Here is a 26,518-nt window from a genome sequence, read left to right on the forward strand (position 1 = left end):
CAAATATTTTGCTGCTGCAGTGGCAGTAGGAGCAGATGTTTCCTCCTTTCCCTTATTTAACTACAGTATAGCCAGAGGGATGAACTTTCCTTTCTCCCTAACACCTGAAATGGTGCTACAGCCATGACTCAGACATGAAAAGAAAACACCTACTTATCTGCTCAGGCTAAGTAAGAAGAATGAAAGGGATGAATTGGTAGCTGGATTAAGTAGGGAGGGAATCTTCTCCAATTCAGGTGGGTATCAAGCCAAACAGTTCCAAACACTATAACCCTTATCGTAGTTAAGACATCACAAAAATATTACAAAACAAGGAATTACAGTTAATTTGCTCAAGTTTATTTTAACAGTTACTAATAAGCAGAAAAGCAATCTGAAGAATTTGTAATTGTTTGCTATGACCAGTATATTTATGTAAAACACACCTGTTCTGATTCAGATAGCACATTCATCACAGATGTAAGCCTGAGATTTCCACTTGGTTAATACCTTTTGGGATGTGAACCCTGAAGATGTGGAAACAAGACCCAAGGATAGCACTCTTGGCTTGCATCCTTTTTGGCTGGTAGGGGAGACAGGCAATGGAAGTGGTGAATCTATACAGAAATCTAGGTGTAGTACAGCTGAAACATATTACAATAACCTAAACAAGACACTATCCGAGGATGGATAACTGTAACCAGACATTCTGTTTATGACTACACACTTAACTAGTAAAAGTAGTCTTGAGGCACAGAAACCAGTTTAGCTCCCAGTGATAAAGATTTTTCTGAATATGTCTGAATATGACCCTGTATTTGGGGGGTGGGGTGCAACACCATACAGAAAAGGCTGGAGTCCATCTTCCCATGCTCCCAGACCACAAAGCAATAGTAATTCCATGATGCCTGGATAAAACTTCAGTTTATTAGTATTTTCTTGTTTGTTACCAAAAAACAAGATAGCACTTTTATTTTTGGATTAAGGAAGTCATGGCTTTATCACCCACTATTACCATAAACAGCACTTGGAAATGATCACACAGACATAAACAGTACTTCTGAAGCATGTACTTCTGAAGGAAATAGATTAAGACCCAGCTTTCCAAATTACTTAGGCTTTATTAATGTAAATGAGTGTTATGATCGAAATTGCCAAAAAATAATAATTTTGTTCCCAGGTGACTCTGAGTACACTCCTGCAGTTTCCATTTGGGCTGATCTGCAGTTACCTAGAATAAAAGCTAGTTTATGGATATTACTTCCTAAGCATACTGCCAAAGCAAACAGAATGAAGTAGTCTTTGCTAGACCTTGCTGCTTTCTTGACCCTATATGCTCTGGCTTGTAGTTTTCATTTCTCACCCATCTAAGCCATAAATACACTTAGCCCAATCAATTGGATTTGTCCATATGACTCTGTTTCTGTTTAAGAGACAAAGGCGGGATACAGACCGCCGCTTTGCGGCGGTCTCCCGCCGGCGCCATTTGCTCTGCGCGGGAGCTGCAGCAGCCAAACTGCACAGCTCCCGCGCGGAGCAAAAAAGAAGCTCCATTTCGGAGCTTTTTGTGGCGCCTTTATGATGTCGCAAGGCGCCGCTGGCGCATTCGCAACGTCATAGGCGATGCGACACATCTGGACGCTATGCGTCCAGTACGTAAACATGGCGGCCCCCATGTGGAAGGGGCGCTGCCATGTTGTACGTATTCTATACGTACTAGGGTTAGGGGGGTGCGGAAGCACCGCCCCTTCCTAACCCTAGTACGTATAGAATACGTACTATATGGCGGTTTGTATCCCGCCATAGTAAAAAAGGTAAAGGTTTCCCTTTTGACATGATTGTTAAGTCATGTCTGACTGTAGGAGGTGATGCTCATTTCTGTTACTAAGCTGAGGGAGCCAGCGTTGTCAAAGACAACTCCGTGGTCATGTGGCAAGCATGACTACACAGAACGCTATTACCATCCCACTGAAGTGGTAGTTATTCATCTACTTGTATTTTTACATACTTTCAAACTGCTAAGTTGGCAGAAGCTGGGACTAGTGATGGGAGCTCACTCTGTTACACAGCACTTGGGTCTCGAACTGCCAACCTGGTGATTTTGCGACTGTCAGAGTCAGTGTCTTAACCCCTGATCCCCCATGTGCATAGCAAAAACTTTAAATTCAAGATTGAAGAGTGCTAATGTCCCATCCTATTGCATGTAATCACAGTAGATAGCTTGATACACTGTTGAGAAGGCACATAGCAATCTAGGACAAAGTGAAAGACACCAAAGAAACAACTGGAATGGCAAGTTACAGTATACTTAAAAGGTTGCACTTGCCCTATTTAAAAAATGTTTTCGAAGCCAACGAACACTGAAGATTTCTGATATACAAGTGTTTGCATATGTGGCAAAACGGAAGTGAGAGTAGCAAGAGTTTGGAAAATTAAATGTCTATATGGTTAGGAGGGTAAACTACAGAAGTTCCAGAAATGGATTTCACAATCTATACTTTCCTACACAGTGATGTGAAAGGATCACATTGTTGCATGAAATGAAACCATGCTAGTGCCACCAATGTACAATTAAGATTTGTACTTTTCCTGAATAGGCATGAAACTAAATCAAATCCATCTGAGTAAATTGGATTAGCAGTTCTTTAGTTTTGCTTTATTTTTCCTGGGCACCAAGAGAGATGGCTTCAGTTCTTCTGTCCCATGAGCATAATGACATGATTCTGAATTCAGAGGACAGCCGTGAGGATGATGAATATAAAACCAACATAGACGAGTTTTAAATGCTTTAGGAAGTCTTTGTTTAACCTGATTTCCCGGCCTGTTTTTCTTGAGTGGCTCTCCTTCTCTCCAGTCACGAATATGAACTTTGCCATTAAAAACTATGATTAAGAAAACAAAGTCAAATATTAGAGATTGCAATTATCAGTGCTAGAATTTAAATACAAATATGAACATGAAATATCTAATTTTCAAAGGGGTTTCAGATGGATATGTTGAAGAGGATACCCCACAAAAAACTATAATAAATATATTAAGTTTTAAAGTGTTGTAGGCACTCTACTGTTTATTGTTCATCTAGCTGTATATTGTTTTGTAATTATCCATATAACTTAACATAATTAACAGTACCAATAAATACAGTTTTAAAAAGGTAACAGCTGAGATCTAAATAAGTGCTAGCAGAGCATGAATCTCCACCAAGATGCCTACCAAGGAAGGAGGTTGCCCTTCTTCTCTGCTTACTTCCTGGGTGCACAATAGCAGCTGGAGGATAGCACAACTTAACCTTTCAGCTATTGATTAGCTATGGGAATAACACCTGAACCTGTTATGGTTGCCCTTATGTACATGGGTAAGAATGAGCAGTCTCTGGTCCCAGTGTAAGTCTGTCCTTTCTTCTGTACTGCTTAAGGGCAGCCAGAATTTATCTGGATGCATCACAGCACCTGAAAAGTAGCTTGTGGGGAGAATTGTGCTATATGCATGAACCCCATAGCTACTGTTGTGGAGGTGGGATGAAAGGCATTTTATAAGGACACTGAACACCTTTTTTAAAAAGTACATATGCTGGTATAAACAGATTACACCAACACATGCCATTGACAGGATACTGACTAATATATAAAATCCAGTTATTGCTCAGTATGGGCAAAAGTAAACTCAACATGCAAACATATGGATATGAACAGAGGAGAATTTAAATGAGTTATGGATGACATTTAACTTTGTTCTGACAAAAAAGCAATAAATTATTATAAACAAAGCAAAGCCCTTGTGCTACTTGCAAAAATGCAATTTTTAAATGATTCTGAAGCTGAATGTACATGCTGTTGAGAAGTGAAGGAAACCGTTTTTCATAAATATTTAATGCAATTCATTAGACCACAACTTAAAGGAAGAAGAAAAGCCTGGCTTGCAAAAAGGCCAAGATACAATCAAGTAAGATTAGAGCATGTGTTTGGCCTCAACTATTCCCAGGTCTGATCCCTGGTATCTCTCCACTAGGGAAGAAGCATTAGGAAGATAGTTTTGGGTTCTGCAAAGTGGTCTGAACATTTTCTAGCAGCATCCAAAACTCACCTAGCCATGGTGACACACATCTTAATTGCATCCCATGGATTACTGTAATGTGCTCTATGTAGGGGTTTGCCTTTGAAGAGTGTCTGGAAACTTCAGCTGGCCCAAAGAGCTGTATTCAGACTGTTAACTGAAATGGCAAATGTATGCCTGCATATTATGGGGTATGTAGCCCAGAGATTGTGTTACAGCACCAGCTATTTACTGGGATGGCTATGTTTCCACAGGTAGGTACAGACTTGTTTCACCAAGACTTGGAAGGAGAAATGACCTTACATAACAGGCTGGATTTTCAATGTGCTGTTTTCTTTTTAATTTTTTATAGGTTTTATTACATTTTTAAGTGTTATGTGTCATGAATTTTTAGCTAGGATTTTTAACTGTTTAACTGGGAAAAAGAAGAGGTATAAATAAATATAACAAAAATATAATAATCATCATCATCACCATCACTACCACAATAACAGCAGCAGCACAGGAGACAGCACAAGGAAACGTAGGGGAAAGGGAGAAAACACTGAAAATCGCTTCTCCCCAACTTCCATACATAGAAACGTCAACTGTAGCAAACACCTCCTGTGAGGAGTTGACACCTGTAGTAACAATGTTTTAAAATCAACATAAAGAAAACCAGAATTCACTTAACATGCCCAGTCCTTACCTTCAAACACTTGATGATTGTTTCTCAGCAAGGTCTGCAGGCCTCCATATTCATTCTTTAGAGTTTTTAATGTTTCTTTGTCTAAATGTTCTGCAATTTCTCCCAAGGCAAGACTCACTACAGAAAATAACATATTAGTGTGAAATAATGATTAGCCCTTGGTGATATTTTTAGTTTTGAGTTTCTAAGAACTGTGAGCTAATACTCTAGCTGTCCTGTGACACATATCCTTCTGTGACTGTGTGGGTGCACACAAACATGTGCTGTACATACATGTACACATATACACCCATTTTTCACTAACCACAAGAGGCCATTTCAAAGCAAGATTTTGCCATAAAAGGCATGAAAGAGGTACAGACTCACTAGTCTATTTGTCACAGTTAATCAAGTATGAATTAATGCAACTATCATCCAAAGGAAGGTGGGTGAGGGTTATTTTACAGGACTCTACTCGTAAATCTGCTTTTCAGTGGTGCACTGAAAGAGTCACTGCTTCCCATGCCAAAAGTTCCACTGTAGCTTTCCTCCAAATTTTATCCCAAGTAGGTACATCTCTTTCCTTCTTACATGTGCTCTTCACACCATGCCCTCACTGAATACAGCTGTGATGTATTCTCATCACAGCTCTGCTCTGTTGTCATAGTTACATCTTTTGATTCCACCCATCAAAAACCTACCTTTGAAGCCTGGCACCCAAGTGAAGTGAGGCACCCTTCCAGTCCCAGGGTACACAGAACACTTGTGTTGCTGCACACACCATTCCCCAACACTCCAATCTGCAGTGCCTCAGAAACACTTTGGTTGGGGTGCTGCATTGCTGCAAAGGTACATTTCTGGCATCATGTTTGGTCATTCACAACTGTAAATGTGATTTCCTAGCAATTACAAGATCATAGGTCCAGTTTATAGGATTATAAAGTTGAAAGGGGCATCTCATGGAGCATCAAATCCAACCCCCTGCTCAATGTATGCCCAACAGGAGCTGTCCAGACTCTTTTTGGAGAAGATCCAGAAAAGGAGCCCCTGCCACCTTTCTAGGCAATTGGTTCCATTGCTAATCTGCTATTATCAATATGTTATTTCTAATGTTAAATTGCAACTAACCTTCCTGTATCTTAAAACCATTAGACCCAGTCTTACTCTCTGGAGCAGCATAAAACAAACCTGCACCCTCCTCTCTGAGACAGCCCTTGAGTATTTAAAGAGTGCATTCATGTCATCTCTCAGTTGGCCAGTTCACCAAGCTGGCCATGCTCACCTCCTTCAACCTCTCCTCCTGTTTTGTTTTCCATACCTCATCCTTAAAACATATCCAGAGGTAGCCATATTGGCCATACAGCAAAATGTTATTGTTCTTACTCCAACTTGTCTTTCTTCTTCTTAAAATGACACACCCAGAACTGAAAGCAGTATTCCAGATCAGCATGACAAGAGCAGAATATCGTACGAGTATTCTCTTCCTGGACTTGGAAAGTATCCTTCTATTAATGAAGGCTAAAAGAGTATTTGCCTTATTTGCTGCAGCATCACAACACTGGATCATATTCAATCCATGAGAAGCAATAATCCCAAAGTCCTTTTCACATGTAGTACTGCTGAGAAATATATTTTCCCATACTATATCTGTGCATTTTGTTTTTATGGCCTAAATGTTGAATTTCGCATCTGTCTCTATTAAATTTATAATTTTATTAATTTCAGTCCATTTTCTAGTTTATCAAGGTCTTCTTGAATTCTGTTCCTGTCTTCCAATGTGTTAGCCACTCCACCCAGGGGTTGAGCAGACAGGCCAATCTTATTATTATTAACCTTTATTTATAAAACGCTGTAAATTTACACAGCGCTGTACATACAATCTTTTTACTTGGATGGTTCCCTGCCCTCAAGCTTACAATCTAAAAAGACACGACACAAAAGGAGAAGGGAGTGGTGATGGGAAAGGGGCCTTTCTAGTAGGATAATACATATAAAATACATAGCAATACAGGAAATGATTCAATAAAACAGACAACAAAAAAACTCTCTGGGTCTGGTGCTTGTCAAGGTATGCTAGTTGTGGATGAGAATGTAGTAAACTGGCAGGTGTAGTCCATGATGCACTAGCAATCAGTCATGTAATCAGCTAATTAGGTCAGGTGACTGTGTTAGCCAACTAGCAAAGTATAACCGCCTTGTCAGTCTGCTGGGTTGTTGGGAGCACTCTCTGTACATGCTCTCCATGCCGCTGCAGTGGTAAGGTAACATTGACATGCTGCTGGACTAGGAGTTTTTACTGTGCTTGTTTTTTGCTGCTACGAACTGTGCCATTTATACTTTGTTTTTTGCTTCAGTTTTAAGACTTCTGCTGAGTAAAGCTATTTTTGTTAAACACCTCCAAAACTCTGCTGTTGTTATTTTTTGCCTCAATATACACACCCCAACAGTGCTCACCGAGTTTGGTCCCCAGATTGGCACAGGGATAGCTGCATATTTACATATCTGTCCCTGTCCCTGTCCCTGATAGGACCCACTATCAGTGCACACTCCTTATCTTGCCATGCCATCACTTGTACTCAGATGTTCCCTGCCACTTCTTCTGACACAAAAACAGGGCACATACCTGCATCCATGTGGACAGGCACTGTATTTCCACATCAGATGCAGTGATAGGAGATTCTGAGTATGAGCAACAGTGCAACAAGGTAAGGAGTGTGAGAGTTCAAACAGGAAACCTCATGGCAAATCAGAGATCAAATTCCCCTGGGTAACGGCTGTTTACCCCAGGGTCAGCCCAGATCCACAGGATGCACATTTGGTCTGGCAAGATCAGACATGATCCTGCCCCTAGGGCATCTGCATCTTCTGAACTGGACACGAGGCCAGGGAGAACACAAGCCTTTTGGCCTGTGAAGACAACCCCCCCCACCCCAGTTTTGTATCAATTGCAAACTTGACAAGGATTCCCTCCACCCCATCATTTAAGTCATTGATAAAAATATTGAAGAGTAATAGCCCTAGGTGAGAACACTGATGCACTCCACTCAAGACCTCATAGAATCATAGAGTTGGAAGAGACCACAAGGGCCATTCAGTCCAATCCCCTGCCATGCAGAAAGATACAATCAAAACACCTCATTTCGGTTTGAAGTGCAGCAACTGATGATGACTCTTTGAGCAGTTTTCCAACCAATTATGGACCATCTGACAGTGTTCCCATTTACTTCAGATTAAATCAATTTGCTAATCAAAATATAATGGGGGACCTTGACAAATGCTTTCCTGACATCCAGATAAACCCAGAACAGCATTTCCAGCATCCACTAAAACTAATGACCTGATTGAAAAACAATATATATAAACAAGATAAATAAGATCAGTTTTGCAGGAGTCATTCTTGACAAATGCTTACTGGCTTCTACTGATCCCTGTGTTGTCATCAAGATACTTACAGACAGCCTCCTGTACAGTCTGTTCTAATATTTTTTTCTGGTATTGAAGCCATGCTTACTGGCCTTCAGTTTTCTTGATCTTTTATCTTTTTTTGAAGAGAAAAAAACACATTTTTTTTTTCATCCCCAGTCCTCTAGTACCTCACCCATTCTCCAAGATTTCTCAAAATAATGACAAGTCGTTCTGTGAGTACATCATCAACTTCCTTCAATACTCTGGGATACAGTTTATCTGGTCCTGCAGATTTGAACTTATTTAGGATAGCTAGGTGATTTGTGACTCTTATTCATCTTGATTTGCAATCCAAATTCCTTGCCAAGCACTCTGCTGGTGCATGAAAGCTACACAGTCCTCTTCTGGGGAGAACAACGTAGTACTGGTAATAGTTATCGGACAGTTCTGCCTGTTTTTCTTCTTTTTTTGTGAATTGTTAGTTTTTTACTTTCCGTGTTGAGCAGTGGTATCACCATTTCCTCAGTCATTCTCTTGCTTAGAACGTATTTCCCCCCCAAAAAAACATTCTTGTTGCTTCCTGTTTCTCAGCTCATTTGAGCTTTAGCTTTCCTTACACTATTCCTGCAAGCTTGAGGGGCAGAACAGACCGCTGTGAAGGGGTGGCTTCAAGCTGCCCCTGAGAAAGCTGGAGTGGGGCTGTGGCAACCGTATGCCATGGCCCCAATCTGCCTTTTTGCCAGCCCAAAATGCTGCTCCTTTTTGCACCAGCAAAAAGCTAGTTTTTCCCACCCTGCTTTTAGACATACGATGTCTAAACATCATGCCGCCAGAGTGCCCGCAAGCCGACTGCTGTGTGGGCAGCCGGTGGCATAAAGCTCACTTCTGGGCATCACTGGGGATTCGTTGTGCATACACCATGCCCCCCAAGCCAACTGGAAGCCAGCTTTTCAGGCTGGTCTGTACCAGCCCTCTGATACAAATCTGTAGTCTTCCTTGGTGATTTGGACTTCTCTCCATTCTTTATACATGCTCTTTTTTCTTTTCGCTTCCTCCTTGTGTTTACTATGCGGCCACATTGCCTTTTTCAGATGTTTCCCATTTTGATTCTTCTTACATGGAATTACTCATGATTGTGCTTTAAGCAACTCCTTATTTATGTAATTCTGCTCATGCTGATTGTCTTTTTCCTTCAGCATCTCAAGCCACGGGATTCTACCTAGTATTTCTGAGCTTGATAAAACAAGCTTCCTAAAACCCAAGGTTTGTGTCTTTTTTGGCCTGTCCCACAATCATGAATTCTAGCATTACATAGTCACTCCCCCCCTAAAGTGTAATCTGTTTTTATTCCAGTGACCACCTTCTGCAAATTGGTTAGGATCAAGGATTGCTGATTCCCTTTTTTCTTTCTCCACATTTTAATGAAGATCATCTGCAAGGCACATCAGGAATTTGTTGGCTCACCTCCATTTAACAGAGCTAGCTTCCCAGCAGATACCAGGATAATTGAAGTCCCCCAGAACTACCAGTTCTTGTATCTTGGAGATTTCTGAGCTTCATCTCGGAAAAGCATAATCCACCAATTTATTTTGTTTTGGTGGCCTACAGTGAATTCCTACCACAGTTAGTTTTTATTTCTTTCTCCATTTACATTTATGTGGATTTCAGAACAAGTAAATTAGTCTTTGACATGTCACACTACTCCCCCTCTTCTTTCCTGTCTATTCTCCGATTTTTGAACAGATTATATATTTCAGTTACTATATTCCAATCATGGGAGTCATCCCAGCAAGTCTCCTCTGTATTTATAAAGTCATATTACTTTCCTGCACTAGGACTTCAAATTCACTTTGTTTGTTTCCCACACTCTCTGCATTGGTGTAGAGACATCTCAAGCCTTGTTTGTTCATATCTTTTGAGTTTCACTATGGCTCCCATCCTCTGCCTCAGCTTCTCTTCTATAATTCACATCCTTATGTTTAGAGCTTGCTTTTGGACAGATGTCTGAGCTATCATCTGTAATCCCAAGGATTTAGTTTAAAGCCCTCTTGCTCAGATTCACCATACTTCTGCTAAAAATATTCTTTCCATTTCTGCTAGAACATGGCCACATAGCCCGAAAAACCCACAAAAAACTATGGATGCCGGCCATGAAAGCCTTCAACTTTACATTCTTTCCAGTCTTTGTGAGGTTCAGCCCATCTGTAATCAGTATTCCTTTGTCTAAAAAGAGAAGACCATGGTCTCAGAAGCCAAATCTCTCCCACCAACACCATCTGTGTAGGAAATAATTCACTTTTAGTATCTTCCTGTCCCTATGTAGTCCTCTATGTTGCACTGTTAGAACTGACAAAAATACCACCTGGATCCCTAAAGCCGTCACTGTCCCAGGGTTTCACTGTTTGCAGTTATCTGGTCAAAAGTGGCTTTTGCAGTGTCACTAGTCTCCACAAGAATGAGGGGGAAGTGTACTGATGTGTTCTTGATGAGCTTCAGCAAGTTGTCAAGTGAAATCCCAAATCCATGCACCAGAGGGATTGTACACCTCCCAATTCATCTTGTCAGGTTAGCAAACAGTCCCTTCTATACTTTGGAGCAATGAGTCTTCTACCACCAGAACCTTTCTTTTCTTCCCTTTTAGATTGTAGTAACTCTTCGGAATAAAGCAAGGGCACACCTCTGGCTCAAAAGCTTGCTTCCTCACCCAATCCAGTTTCCTTTCCACTCATGGTGATTTCAGCAATGTCTGCTAGTAAAGATATTAAAAGAAGCTGCTCTTCTGCCCAGAGCTCCACCTCCTGAAATGATCTCATAACTGCTGAACAGGATGCTAGCCATTATATTCTGTTTTCTACAGACTGTAAACTAAAACTTGTTAAAAAAACATGGATGTTTGTGCAATTTATAATGGTGCAGTATGATGAAACCAGTATACTTATTTATCAGCATACTTTGGTCTGAAAAAGTCTAATAAACAGATAATTTTAATCTGTTACAAACAAAAAAAATCTTACCTCCTTTATTCCATGTGCTTGAATTTCCAAGTGGACTCTCTTTGGTTTCATTTAACAATAGATTTGCTACTTTCAAAACCACTCTGTCTACAAAATCCTGAGGAAGAGTAGTACAGTTTCTTATTTGTTCTTTACTCCTGGGCAGAAACCCAGATATTAAAACTTTTTCCATGTATATCCCTTCAGACACTTCATTATCTGCTACCAAGGAAAGGGCATCACTTGCAGCTAAGATATTATCATTGTGATATAAGCTATCCATTTTCTCTGGAGTTGTTATACTGCATAATCGGCGTCTTTTGATATACTGTGCTCGCTGTTCCTCAAGAATACTCTCGTGTGTTGCAAGATAGGTTCTAGACATCCCAATTAAGCAGACCTAGGAATAACAGAATTTTTATTTAGATGCCAATCACTAACCACAAAATTAATTGTTGTGACAAAATAGACTCCACCCAAATAATGAGCCTCAGTTTCATCAGACTGTAAGACTAGGTCAGCAGTGATAACATCCTGAACGAAGATAATGTTCTCCATGATACATGTATCACTGCATTCCTTACCCAGGCTATCCATCATCACGAGAAGCCATGAAAGGCAAAAATCACTAGAAGTGGAAGGCCTTCCTAATTATTTAAGTTATGTGCAACTACAAGGGAAGAAAAAGATCAACAGACACTGACAACTACAAACCCAAATCCATTAGGTAGTCTATTCCAAGGAAGATGCTTTTCTGTAATTTAAATGTCCACTGAAAATAAATTACACTGCCAGTGTCTCACCACTAGACTATCCTGAAAAGAAAGTCTCAGATACAATTTCACCACATTCCATATTTGGTGGTAAAAGAACCAATGTGAAACAGGAGAAAGAAACCCCAGACAACCTATCAAACAAATATTTGATAGGTTAAAGATACATGTCTGAACTGCCTTTCTTGAGCTGTACTAATAACTATACTATCAAATATGAAAGCTCCATCTATCTATAATATCTAGCGTATGAAAGCCTGGAACCAATGGTCTATGTACAGTGGACCCTTATTTTCCCCCGGGGTTTGGTTACAGGACCTCAGTGGATAACAAAATCTATGGATGTTCAAGTCCCATTAAATACAATGACATAGTAAAATGGCGCCCCTCATATACAATGGCAAAATTAAGGTTTGCTATCTGGAATTTATACTTTTAAAAAATATTTTCAAACCATGGATTGCTGAAGCCATGGACAAAGAACCCGTATATATGTATGGCCAACTATACTATTGCTACATCAGTCACCTTTTGGTCTTATTAACATCATATTAGACAGAACCACCCTGTCTCATTTATTTAACTGGAACTAAACATGATTAATTTGAGTCTGGAACCAAACCACAGTCTCGCTTCTATATTTAGCAATATTTTGACTTGAAATCAGTAAGATTCCTTACTTAGCTGTAACTTAGCTGTCAGCCAAATTTACTGCACTGCACTGATAGACTACTAGTGCTTTTCACTCAATAAGTAAAATATGTGTCCAGTTTACAGCTATTAAACCTACAGCTTTCTTAAATGCCCTTAAAGCCCTGGTGACGCAGTGGTTAAATGCCTGTACTGCAGCCACACACTCGAAACCATAAGGTTGCGAGTTCAATACCAGCGAAAGGGCTCAAGCTTGAGTCAGGCTTGCATCCTTCCAAGGTCGCTAAAATGAGTACCCAGATTGTTGGGGGCAATTAACTTACAGTTGTAAACCGCTTAGACACTGTTAGTTCAGTATGAAGTGGTATATAAATGAAGCTGTTTAAAGTACCTCTCCCACATTATTTAAAGGGAACATGTCATGCAGCAATGTAAGACATGCATGGCTGGTGGAAGGGAGGAGTATAGAGGTTAAAAAAAAAAATCATCAACCTTCAAAGCTTTTTGGGCCTTTTCTGACATGAACAAAAAGTGTACCATGTAGCTCTACTATAAGAAACTTATTTTTGCTGCAGCCCTGATTTACAAGTAAAACAATAAGACAACTAAGACATTTTAAGAACAATGGAAATGCAAGTTACCCTTTTTGTTGAAGGGATTCTAAGGCAATCTTCTTCCACATGAAAGCCACATACAAATCCTACTTCTGTTACAAAATCAAGGTATTCTCTATACTGGGTCTTCTTACTTTGCCTTCGGTTGTACTTTCCATGGAAATCAAAGAAACAGCAAGGCAATAAGAAATATCGACAAGAATAAGAAGACCTGTAACAGGATGAGAGGTTAAGCCATCAAGTAAAAAGACATTTCTCTGTAAACCCATGAACATCCTAGATTTGATACCAGTATTACAGATGTTCAGAAATTATGCAAGTTAAAAACAACATTTTAGTAAGATTTTCAGTTTTCAAATTTATGAAATAATTCATTTGAGTATACCCAGCTACCTCAATAGATAGAATTGTGTATACAGTTACTACAGAGATTGGTTCGAAGACTTTTTTTGGCTTGGTTAACTACTGAAGGGCTGAGATCATATTCATGACACATAGCTTCTAACTAAAAGGATAGTTTTGTGCAAGCCTTTAAATAATTATATTCTAATTAAGTAAAAATGTTATTGGCTTCTCAGCAATTGATTCCTTACATTCACAACTAATTTCTCAAGCTTTTGCATTGTGTTAGCAAAGCTTTTACTACCATTTTACTATCAAACATCAATTCCATCCCCTGATGTAACTAATTTTTATGCAATTGACCTTCACATTTTCCTCACTTGAACTAATTTTAATTATTTAATTATGTCCTATGCTGAAAGTGCATTAATAAATAAATGAACAATTATATATTGGTTCCTTCTTCTAAGCTTCAGAAATGCTCCTAGAAATGCTGAAATTTGGTACCTAGCTGCAATTACAGGTATCCATGGTGTCAGTTCATCAGAATGGTTTCCAATTAACCAGTCAACATCAGGATACAAATTGTTTGGACTCACTACATTTTCCTGAAAGAAAACAAAAAAGTTATTTAGATCACATGGGATGCCAACATGGTAAAGTTGTTTGAGTGTTGGACTACGATTCTGGAGGCCACGGTTTGAATTCCCAGTTGGCCATGGAAACCAACTGGGTAGCCTTGGGCAAATCACACTCTTCCAGCCTTAGAGAAAGGCAAAGGCAACCCCTCTGAACAAATCTTGCCAAGAAAACCCCATAACAGGTTCACTTTAGGGACACCATAAGTCAGAAATGACTTTAAGGCACTCAACAACATTGGATAACCCATGGATAACAAAATCCGTGAATGTTCAAGTCCTATTAAATATAATGAAATAGCAAAATGGTGTCCCTTATAAAAAATGGAAAATTATTATATTTGAAATTTATACTTTTTTGAACATTTTCAAACCATGGATGCTTGAATCCATGTATAAAAAAATCCGTGTATAAGACGGGACGACTGTATTGTTAAAATTTAGCTACAGTAGACTATTTCTTCTAAAAGAGACATAACTGCCTACAGTATATTCGAAACATTAATTTCCCCAGGAACAAATGTTGTTTTACATGCAGGGAGATTTCAGACACAGACTAAAAAAAATATACTGACTGATTTGCACAGGATAATCTAGCGCTTTAGTCCATTCAATTCTAACTTCACTGACATCAAATTTAGTGTTTTTTGCAAAACAGTTATAAACTACACTTGTTCATTTCTTTTTCTCTGATGGTATGATAAATGTTACCAACATTTAATAAGGATGATAGAGCTCACGTTCTCCAATTGTTCTCCTCTTTTTTCCCCTTCTTTTTTCCTTCTCCTTTGCATTTATATTACAAAAAAAAACTAACGATAATAAAGCTGTCATCCATATTAGATTTAAAATTTGATTCTTGTCCAAAATAGCATGCAGCACCATGCTGAGGATTTTGAGAATGGTTCATATCTGATCTACTCATCTTATTAGAAAAGAAGATTAGCCTTGTATGTTATCATTTCTTGTATGCATGACAACAGTCACAGTGTTTAAGCTGAAAGTGGTACATGGAGGGATAGCACTGCAATAATGACAGTCCTCTATTCATAATGCAACTTAAAATTACCCATGATTCCACACAGACATTACAATGTGAACATGGTCAGTGGACATCCTTTTTGGTTGCAACATATTAATTTTAAGCAACTAGATCCTGTGTTTTCTGAAAGCAGGTCAAAACCCTACTGTTCGCATGATCTGGTTTCAAAGTGGGCCAAACACTCACAACTGGTCTGCATTAACTGAATCAAGCCATGCTGCATCGCCATTATTAATTTTTTTGCCACATTCCCACCACGCATTCACACCATCACACAAACATACCACCTGCAACCTCAGATTATCTCCTACTTCCTGCCCAGATGGTATTAAATTGGATGGGTAGCCCTTTGATCGACCAGAGAGCCACATGTGCGATGCACTACCAGTACAGGGCATTAGTGTGCCGAGTGATACATTGGCAAAGCACAAACATGGAGGCCCCTCTGTTGGACTGTCTAGCTTGCATATATTGTAATTACAGCCATTGGAGCTGTCACACTTTCACTTTTTTGCTTTCCTACAGCCCCATGCTGGTGCCGGGCTGTTTATATATAGGCACAAAGATGTGCATTTCCATGTTAAGTCAAAGTATCAGGGCTTCTTTTTGTTCCAGTTTTTAGCCCCAGAGCACAGCTTCGTTCTATTTTCCACCCGCTTTCATCTCATGTGCCATCTTCATGGCATCCTTTCAAAGCGGTTGGAAGCCGCTTTACTTTGCCTGTGTATTTAACCCCAAGGAAAAAAGAAACTTCAAACTATACAAAGTTCTACTATGAAATTTGTTGAGGTACAAACACACACACACACACACACACACACACACACACACAATGTGTGGGATTTGATTATTAATTCAGAGAAGGTAATGCTTTCAGTGACTACTAGGTCAGGATAATATATATTACTTCCAATATCAGAGGCAGTATAGCAATTGCTGGGGAATAGCTGAAGAGTGCTATTATCACCATGTTTTGTCAGCAGGGATGGAAAATTCCCAGAAATGTTAAGGCATTAGACAAAAACTGATAGAAATTCTAGGGGAAATAGGTAGTCCTGTTTTAATGTCATTGTCATAGCTAGAGTTACTTTCTTATCATAGGAAAATAATCATAAACAACTTACAATATAATTTCAAATTAATTAAATGAATGAACTTTCAAACATATTGGCACAAATGGCACTACAAGCTGCTGAATTTGAAGAAATCTGGCATCTATACATTTTTGCCAGTTTATGAGAAGCAGGCAAAAGGACTAAAACTAAAAAAAATCAACAAAATAAAACCAAGGAAGTTATTGCATACTCTGAATTTAGACTCCTCCACAGTGTCAAACAGACACAGAAAGCAAACGTTTTCAGAAAAGACCTAATCGAATACTAATTTTGCTAGATGGAACTTTGTAGAATCAATCTCATTAATTTTGCTACATGGCACTTTGTAGAATCAATCTCATTTTTCTGAGCTATCACTATATATACCAATAGTATTTACTTAGTGCTTCGTATTTATATTCTCCATGGACTTTCTGCATGGCTTCTTTTCAAAACAAAAGTGAGAAAAAGGACTCTTTTGCTGCTCCTAAATGTGTGATATAGTGGAATAAAAAATCAGGGGTTACCCCCTCCTGAACTAGAATATGTTTGTGCCAACAGAAGGCAAGGGTGAGTTCTCCTACAAATGTCCCCTTGTCAAATAAGATCCAAAAATCTGCAATGGAGGTTTAGGGGATCTTGCACAGTGGCACTGGGGAAGGAAGGAATGGCAGAAGTTAAGACCTCTCTCCTTCTACTAACAGAATCTCTCTGTTGAATACAAAGAACACTGCAATTGGAAGTTCTCCATTTACAGAAGGCTAAATTAGTATCTAATTCGCAGCGTTGGAGGTAATGGTTTAAGTAAAAGACATGAGAAAATTACTTTTAAAATAACATCAACCTAGTCTTGTGCATAAATATAGACATAAACATTCCACAGTATAATTATTTTGCCCTAAAATAATTTCAGGGAGTGTTTTTGCAAAACAAAACAGGTCTCAATCAGTTGATAAAGACACCATATAGAAAACACAAGTATTAACAATACCTCCAAGCATGTATTTGGGCCATACATGTCCCATATTCTTCTTCTTCTGACATCAATACCTTTGCCTGGATGCTGAAAGATTTCATATATGGTTAGTCAAGTGGTGTTCATATTATCATATTTCTCCTTTCCAAAAGTGATACAATGGACAGAATGCCACCACATTTCCTGAAGTCACTGTGAAAACACAGAGTACCAACAGTACTCAGTTTCAAATGTAACAAGTGATGGTAGGTCTTAAAACTGTTTGTAAAATCATATAATTTCTACCTGGAAGTTCTCACCTCATAACAACATACTGGTAAAGTTATACTTAATACTTATGCTTAATAACTGGTTAAGTATTTCTTATTGTCGCAGTGCCTCCTTGTCCTATGCACAGCCTGAACTAGCCAGCCACAGCTTCTGCAGTGATACTTAAAATATTAGGATCACAGGTATTGAGATTTCTGAGCTGCTTTCTGCCAAACATGCTCCATTGCAAAACACACTAGAAATACTGAAATAATACACAATTAAATATACTTTCAAAAATAAATGGTTAAAAAACATTCTGGCCCTATCCATCATCCAGAAGACCAAGGACCATTCAGAGGATAAAACCCCTCTATTCCTCCCCCCAAAAAACCAAAATAAAAACAAAACAAAAAAAACTAATCCCAGCCATTTGCCTATAATAGAACAGCTTCAAGGAGCTCACTTCTCCCATCCTTGCCAGAAATAATATTCTGCTCCAATTGCCACTATCCTGGGACTGAGGAAGCAAAGGATCATCTGGGCAGGCAGGGAGATGACAGACAGGAATAAGATTGTAAGGCACAGTAACCCAGTGATATTCCAATTCATTTAACTGAGTGGAAAATGGATGCAGTGGAATCTTTTCTCAATAGAAGTATTTACCCCTTCATTGCTTAATATGTGAACTAAGAGACCATTTCCACAGCCAAGATCCACAAAAGATTGCTTCTTGAAAAGTCCTCTCTCAGCTCTCTCATCTTCCCAAAGGATCTAAGGAAAGATAAAATCCAGGTTTTAGAAACTATAGGAGGCATCAGCATTTATTTGATACAGATATCAAAGAGATTTTTCATCGAGTTAATAAGGGGGTATGAGGTTACATTCTACTTTGACACACACACAGCCTTCATACATGAAGGGACAAAGTATATGAAAAAGACTGTGGGGTCACATCTTGACTGTATCCCTGAGCAGATCCTCCTGTCCACACCAGTGTCTGAATGTGGACCAGAACCTAGATTTGATTTGAAAATTAACTCAGCAATAAACATTAGAAACAAGAGAATTCATTACCACCAGCATTAATACATGAAATTGTTTTGACAGTTCTTATCCTTAATTAACTAATTCTTTAAAATTCCATGAGATGTACAAAGAATGTGTAGTCAGTTGGTCCAACAACACACACTACCTTTTAACAACTTCATTCTAACTGGCCCCCATCACTCAAAAGAAGAAATAAGAAATTCTTTACATTCCTGTAAATTTCAGTGCAAAGGGCTATCCAGATTCATTCTAGAGCCATTTGTCTCACTGGAGAGTAGGGGAGAACATGGATTTGTAACTGGTTGACCGACCAAACCCAAAGGATGCTCAATAATGGCTCCTTTTCATCCTGGAGAGAAGTGACCAGTGGAGTCCCACAGGGTTCTATCCTGGGCCCAGTGCTGTTCAACGTCTTTATCAATTACTTGAAAGACAGAATTGGGGATATATTTATCAAATTTGCAGATGACACCAAATTAGGAGGAGTAGCTAATACCCCTGAAGACAGGATTAAACTTCAGAATAACCTTAATAGATTAGAAAGCTGGGCCAAAGCTAACAAAATGAACTTCAACAGGGAAAAATATAAGGTACTGCACTTAGGGCGGAAAAATGAAATGCACAGGTATAGGATGGGGGACACCTGGCTGAATGAAACTACGTGTGAAAGGGATCTGGGAGTCGAAGTAAACCACAAACTGAACATGAGTCAACAGTGAGATGAGGCAGTTAACAAGGCCAATGCGATTTTAGGCTGCATCAATAGAAGTATAGTGTCTAGATCAAGGGAAGTAATAGTGCCACTCTATTCTGTTCTGGTCAGGCCCCACCTGGAATATTGTGTCCAGTTCTGGGCACCACAATTTAAAAAGGACATTGAGAAACTGGAGCGTGTCCCAAAGGAGGGCGACCAAAATGGTGAAGGGTCTGGAAACCATGTCCTATGAGGAACGACTTAGGGAGCTGGGATGTTTAGCCTGGAGAAGAGAAGGTTAAGAGGTGATATGATAGCCCTGCTTAAATACTTGAAGGGATGTCATATTGAGGAGGGAGCTAGCTTTTTTTCTGCTGCTCCAGAGACTAGGACCCGGAGCAATGGATGCAAGCTGCAGGAAAAGAGATTCCACCTCAACAATAGGAGGAACTTCCTGACAGTAAGGGCTGTTCGACAGTGGAACAAACTCCCTCAGAGTGTAGTGGAATCTCCTTCCTTAGAGGTTTTTAAATAGAGGCTGGATGGCCATCTGTCGGGGATGCTTTGATTTAGATTTCCTGCATGGCAGGGGATTGGACTGGCTGGCCCTTGCGGTCTCTTCCAACTCAATGATTTTTTGATTGATTCTATGATTCTAAGCCCAAAACTCTGGGAAAGAAAAAGATACTCAGCATGTGTGTTCTCCCCTACTCTCCAGTGAGGAAAATGGCTCTAGAATGAATCTGGATAACCTTTTGTACTGAAATCTACAGGAATGTAAAGAATGATAGAAGCCCAAAACCATATGCAATTCCAAAGTGATTTATTTAATGGGTGAGTCCTGTACAGTTAGCCTTCCTTATCCACAGATTTTTTTATCCACAGATTCAAGCATCCATGATTTGAAAATATTCCAAAAGGTATACATTCCAAATAGGAATCCTTGATTTTCCATTTTATTTAAGGGACACCATTTTGTTGTGTCATTATATTTAATGGGACTTGAGCGTCCACGGATTTTGTTATCCACGGGGGGTCCCAAATTCCAGCAGATAACAAGGGCCCACTATACTTTAAAAAATGATGTAGTGCTTTAATGTCATATTTTTAATATTAAAAATTACTGTGTTTTTATTTGTACCATTTTAAAAATCGTGTTGTGATCCACCTTGAGTCCCAGATCTTAGAAAAATATAGAAATGAATTAATATAATATAATAAATATTTCCTTTCTTCACATAGGTATAGGCCAAATCTTGTTTGGTTGGAAGCAGCCCTGGAAATACAGATAAATGAAATATTTTAAAATACTAAAACAAAATCCATCACTATTAGTTATCCCCCAGAGTGGAATGGCCACTCTATGACCCTTCATTTGTGAATTATGTATCCAAATTTGATATAATACTACTACAAGAAACATGGTTGAGGGAAAAGCTAACACTATTAGAACCATAGAGTTGGAAGAGACTGCAAGGGCCATCCAGTCCAACCCCCTGCCATGCAGGAAATCCAAATCAAAGCATCCCCGACAGATGACCATCTAGCCTCTGCTTAAAGACCTCCAAGGAAGGAGACTCCACTACACTCCAATATGTCTGTATTTCAGATAATTCTGTGCAATATGTTTTAGGGGAAATTCTGATAGTTATCAGATTTTAAGTTTTGGCTAAATTCCATTTTTTCCTTCAATTATTCATAGTCATTTACAAGCAATTTATGAAATTTGTTCAAGGAAATATACGCATTGTTACAGATATTCAGCTACTTAGGTTTTCGACCACTACCTACCAGCAGATATGTAGCTATAGCAACATCTTCATATACAAACTTTTCAGGATTTGTCACTTCAGGCCAAACCTGCAGATGACCAAGAGATAGGGTAATTAGACAAATGCTTGCCACTACATGTTGTGTATGTACCTACATACAAAGTGTATGTACCTACATACAAAGAAGTGAGGGGGACTTATTTTACAATCAGTGAGGCTCTTGGTTGGCCCAGGGTAGAAAATTTTAAGGTCACTGTTTCCATTAAGTTCAAGAACACTCAAAGCATGTACTGGGCATAGTTTAGGCTTAAAACCAGAGTCACTTTCCATCTGATTGGTTCAGGGTAAGTCCAGGGTAAGGCCTCAATTAAGAAAAAGAGCCCACCCTCCAGTCCATCTGCCTTGGTACAGGCCTCAGAGGGAGAGAAGAATGCTGGACCTGATCCCCTCCCCCCATTCCCTTCTCCTTTTGTGTAGTGTCTTTTTTGATTGTAAGCCTGAGGGCAGGGAACTGTCTATTAACCCTTCTGTTGTAAGCTGTCCGGATTCCCAGTGATTGGGCGGCAAATAAATAAATCCTATTATTATTATTATTATTATTATTATTATTATTATGATGATGATGATGAAAGGTGTAACCATGCTGCTCGAACAGCTGTAACGTTTCTTCATCATGCATAATGTTTACAAGACAATAATTCCCACGTGTATCGTAAATAAAAAAAGCAGGTAGTAAAAAGTTAGTCTCACTCCTCTGCTCTTTACCTTTACAATCTCTTTGTATTTTTCCTTTAGATCTTGGTAAATTTTGCTGTATTTTGCCACAGAAATGCAAGAAAGAGTACTTTTAAATTCATTCTTTATGATTTCTGTAGACCATTTAGCCAGTTTTGCCAGCAGTTCACTTCTAAGCCATGTTGTTTTGGGATATAAAATTCCATCCGAAACATAATTTTCTGGTGAGGACGATAAAATTGAGATGGACCTTCAAACATTAAAACAGAAGAATTCAATTTTTTTTCCATTCAGTCGTGTCACAGATCAATTAGGTATACTAGCAAGGACCATTAATTATGTCAACTAAATCACACTTGTAGTTGTAAATCACAATGGTAGTTACTTGTGGCACCCGAACTCTATGACATAGAAGGCTAAATGTCTCACAAAACTACAGTTCTCAGAATTTCACAGCACAGAGCCATGGCAGTAAAAGTGGCATGAAACTGGATTATGTCTGCAGTGTGGATGAAGCCTTACGTTTGTGCTCTGCCAGAGATAACTCTCTCAGATATTCAAGTCAATCACACGTTCATCACTGATCGGAGGTGGAAGGAGAACCTTTCTTGCAGATATTAAAGACCATGCAGGCTCATATAAAAGAAGACAGACATTTATGTACACTGACCCTAAGCATTGGAGGTATGGGTTGACAATCCGTGGTGTAACAGTAAAATCCAAATGTTGTTGTGTTTCCACTCCCATCGGACCTAGACACTATTGCAAATGGGGATATATGATGGGAGATGCAATTTGACAATATCTGGAGCACCACAAGTTGCCCATCCCTGATAAAAAATAGTAGATAGTAAATAGTCTATAAAATAGTAAATATAACTCTGTTTCAATGTTGGTTAGCACCTCAATTAACAGAAATGAACTGGAGCCCAGTGCATGTGTTCTAAAACAGGTAGTGTATGCCCTTGAGAGTATTCACTAGAAGCCTTGCTGCCACACTGTTCACTAGTAGATCTATGCACTGAAGTAAACCAATTTGGATATAATTTCAATATGTATCACTGTCTCTACATCGAACCTCCCTAGTTTATATGTTATTGCAAATTTAACATTTAACCTTAGCTATCCTTTTATTTCTTCAAGACATATCCTTTGCTTGACCCACTGGGGCCCCTGAATCAATGCACAATCAATAGAAAGACTTTTAAAAAGTGAAACAAATAACTATTATTATGTAACCTGGGATCACATAACTAATTTCACAGGATATGCACATCACAGGACAAAGAAACTCAGAATAACAGCACATCTTTCCAACACTCACCACTCATTGTTTTTTATGTGCAGAAGTCGAATTTGATAAACATTGCACTTCTTGATCTTGCATTTGCCTTCAGGGGTTTGCTCCAATGGCAAAAAGGTTACAATTCCTTTAATGATATCTGCAAATATTTGCAAAGAGTATGATGTTATTTATATAAGTAAACTCTGGAACATCAGAATTTATATAACCCTAGATTCAAATAATTTAATCTATATTATTCTGTTGTAACCCTTTCAGGAACCTTGTGAGGGATGCAGGCATTCCCACTGGCAATGGAAGTCAAGATGAAAGGAAGTGAGTTGCTGAAAGCTAATTCACAAAATAGCAGGGGAACATGTTAGAGATGAAACAGATAGTCAAAACAATCAGGTTTCTGGCCAGCTTCAAGGTGGGGCATTCAGACGATGCATGCTTTGAAGCTGGCCAAAGAAAAGCTGGATTAAAAAGGAGCTGGATTTTTCTGCTTCTTTCCAGAAAGTGTGTACCTGCACCTGTACATATAAATGCACCGGACCCAGGGCAGCTCTAAAGGGGTACTCTTTCCAAATCCTAACCCTAACTGTGCATGTAAATGCCCCAACGCAGAAGCGTAATTTAAAAGGATGAAGCTGTGTACCCTAGGGGTGAGGGTGGCAATGTCGAAAAGAGAAACTGTGACACCTCTCTTGGAGATGAGCACAACATACACAAAACAAACAGTCAAAGAGGGGGAATGGAGTGAAGGGGAGGCATCATTGTACCTTGTCAGCACCTGCATGGGCACACCTCTGCTCCAATGTGCTGTCTGGCGAAGCACTGCACATGCGAGCGAGTGCAAATTCAAAGGGACAGCCATCCAATGGGATGGTAGTTATTGTCAGTTTGCTTCTGCAAACATGCACAGGGATGGTTGGGGGGGGGGGGACAGTAAAAAAAAGGTACCCAACAGCGCAGCATGAAGCCACACTGTGTGATCATGACATTGCACACTCCAGCTGCCTTGGGAGCAGGCGGTGCAGTTTCAATGAGGCTTTGGAAAATGCTTCTTCTTTCCACTGTGTAACAAAATCCAGAACATGATAACTCTCACCTAACCAGGCCTTCCGTGTTGGTTAGGATCACATCTAAAATAGCTGATCCTCTTGCTGCCTCTTCCACCTTTCACACCACTTCCAGGCAAGTGAGGAATTTTCTAGGTTTTGCTCGAGTTTGACTTCCAGTCTGGATAGTTGAAGTCACCCATCACTAGGTTTTTTGTGTGTGTGTTTTTCAGGCTAAATGACCATGTTCTTTATTCCTGACGTTTCACCTGCATCTGAAGACACAGATGCAGGTGAACACACACAAAAAAAACTATCTTGGACTTCACATCCATCCATCTCTACTCCATCTCTCTTTTCTGAGTGTGTAGTCATCTGTTCTAGAAAGGCATCATCCAATTCTTCCGTCTGACTTGGGGGTCTGTAGCGGACTCCCACCACAACATCCTTGTTGTTTCCCTCCCCTTTAATTTTTATCCAGATGCTCTCCACCTGGCTTCCAGGATTGATGTCCTGGATCTCTTCACTGGTATTTCTCAAGTTCCGTTATATACAATAGACAGTAAAATGGTGTTCCTTATAGAAAGTAGCAAAATCAAGGGCTGATTTTTTGGAATTTATATATTTTTGGATTATTTTCAACCTGTGGATGTTGAATCTATGCACAAGGAATCCACAGAGTCTGGAAACCATGCCTTATGAGGAGAGACTTGGGGAGCTGGGTATGTTTAGCCTAGAGAAGAAACGGTTAAGAGGTTATACGATAGCCCTGTTTAAATATCTGAAGGGATGTCATATTGAGGAGGGAGCAAGCTTGTTTTCTGCTGCTCCAGAGACTAGGACCCAGAGCAATGGATGCAAGCTCCAGGAAAAGAGCTTCCACCTCAACATTAGGAGGAACTTCCTGACAGTAAGGGCTGTTTGACAGTGGAACACACTCCTTCCTCGGAGTAGAATGGAGTCTCTCTCCTTAGAGGTCTTTAAGCAGAGGCTGGATGGCCATCTGTCGGGGTTGCTTTCATTGAGAGTTCCTGCATGGCAGGGGGTTGGACTGGATGGCCCTTGGGGTCTCTTCCAACTCTAGGATTCTATCCCTGACATATAATACTATTCCTCCTCCTTCCCTGTTTGGCCTGTTTCTCATTAAATGGTTATATTCTTCTGTTACTACATTCTGTTCACCTGTTCTAGAAAGGCATCACTCAATTCCTCAGTCTGACTTGAGAGGTCTGTAGTAGGAGCTTAACACTCAGCATTTTAAACCGGCTCCAGCCTCCTTTGTCGGGCCTAGATTTGAGACGGAGGTGGGCATTATTGCACACCAAAATGCTGCTGAACCACCAGCTGCCATCAGCCCAGGTTGCAGCTGTGCTCCGCCAGGAAGCCCGAAAGCTTTCCAAGTTCTAAAAAAGTGTTGGTGGAGAACCCGGGTTCAGGGCAGCCAGCCATTTAGTGTGCGATAGTCCCCGCATCCATCCTGCGTCCCAGCTCCAGCCTGGGAGGCTGTAGCCCAATTTAAAACGCTGAGCAGTAAGCTCCATAGACTCCCACAATAACATCCATGTTGTTTCTTTGTCCTGGTTCACAGGATCGTAGATGCGGAAGAGACCCCAAGGGCCATGCAGTCCGACTCCGTTCTGCCATGCAGGAACTCTCAATCAAAGCGTCCCCAATCAGCCTCTGCTTGAAGACCTCTAAGGAAGGAGACTCCACTCCACTCAGAGGGAGTTTGTTCCACTGTCGAAGAGCCCTTACTGTCAGGAGGTTCCTCCTAATGTTGAGGTGGAGTCTCTTTTCCTGGAGCTTGCATCCATTGCTCTGGATCCTTTTCACTGGAGTAGCAGGAAACATTGCTCCCTCTCAATGTGACATCCCTTCAAGTATTTAAACAGGGCTATCATATCCCCTCTTAACCTTCTCTTCTCCAGGCTAAACATCCCCAGCTCCCTGAGTCCTTCCTCATAGGGCTTCATGGTTTCCAGACCCTTCCCCATTTCAGCCTCCCTCCTTTGGAGACATGGCTGCAGTTTCTCAGCATCCTCTTTGAACTGAGGGAGGGAGGGAGGGAGGCCCCAGGCAAAGGTCACCTTTCACCACCAGCTCCCTGGCGGGCGAAGGAGGGCTGACTTTGGGCACCAGGGTGCGGAACGACACCTCCACCTCCCCTCCGTGCTCCTCGGGGCAGCCACTGAGAGCCTCCCAGGAGACCGAGGAGCGGAGGGCTCTCCACGCCGCTTCCGAAAGCCCTCCGGCGGCGGCGGTTGAGGGGGCGACCCTCCTGGCTCCATCGAGCTTTGCCCCGCAGAGCCTCTTGTTGGCCACCTGGGGCTTCTCCAGCCAGACGCCCACCGCCTCCCAGAATCCTCCGGGAAGCAGCCTGTGAGGGTCCCTCACGGACACCGTACCCAGCGCCTCCATGGAGAAGGAAACGCAGAGGGGAGGCGCGGG

General features: G+C 40.3%; 1 protein-coding gene across 1 annotated transcript; it reads right to left on the reverse strand.

Moving 5' to 3' along the window:
* Positions 1-317: 317 nt before the first annotated feature.
* On the reverse strand, positions 318-26,496 carry LOC149280666 (putative tRNA (uracil-O(2)-)-methyltransferase). The gene is made up of 11 exons (XM_089500191.1): positions 26,158-26,496; positions 23,052-23,169; positions 21,758-21,977; positions 21,012-21,080; positions 18,143-18,250; positions 17,243-17,314; positions 13,985-14,085; positions 13,163-13,346; positions 11,119-11,497; positions 4,721-4,837; positions 318-2,861 (listed from the first exon to the last, which is right to left on the reverse strand). Exons 1-11 carry the CDS (start codon positions 26,486-26,488, stop codon positions 2,614-2,616), a joined length of 1,947 nt encoding a protein of 648 aa, XP_089356317.1. The 5' UTR covers positions 26,489-26,496; the 3' UTR covers positions 318-2,613.
* Positions 26,497-26,518: the final 22 nt, after the last annotated feature.

This window comes from Sceloporus occidentalis, unplaced genomic scaffold (assembly GCF_023333645.1).
Source record: "Sceloporus occidentalis isolate IW3139 unplaced genomic scaffold, rSceOcc1.0.p SCAF_150, whole genome shotgun sequence".
In the NCBI taxonomy this organism is placed as follows: domain Eukaryota; kingdom Metazoa; phylum Chordata; class Lepidosauria; order Squamata; family Phrynosomatidae; genus Sceloporus; species Sceloporus occidentalis.

Excerpts from the sequence above, each read along its gene's own strand:
- LOC149280666 (XM_089500191.1), bottom strand. The coding sequence starts at position 26,488 with ATGGAGGCGCTGGGTACGGTGTCCGTGAGGGACCCTCACAGGCTGCTT. Across the intron at positions 18,251-21,011 it reads CTATAGCTACATATCTGCTG|ATCCTTTGGGAAGATGAGAG; the intron begins GTAGGTAGTGGT and ends ATCTTTCCTTAG. Across the intron at positions 13,347-13,984 it reads ATACCTGTAATTGCAGCTAG|GTCTTCTTATTCTTGTCGAT; the intron begins GTACCAAATTTC and ends ATCCTGTTACAG.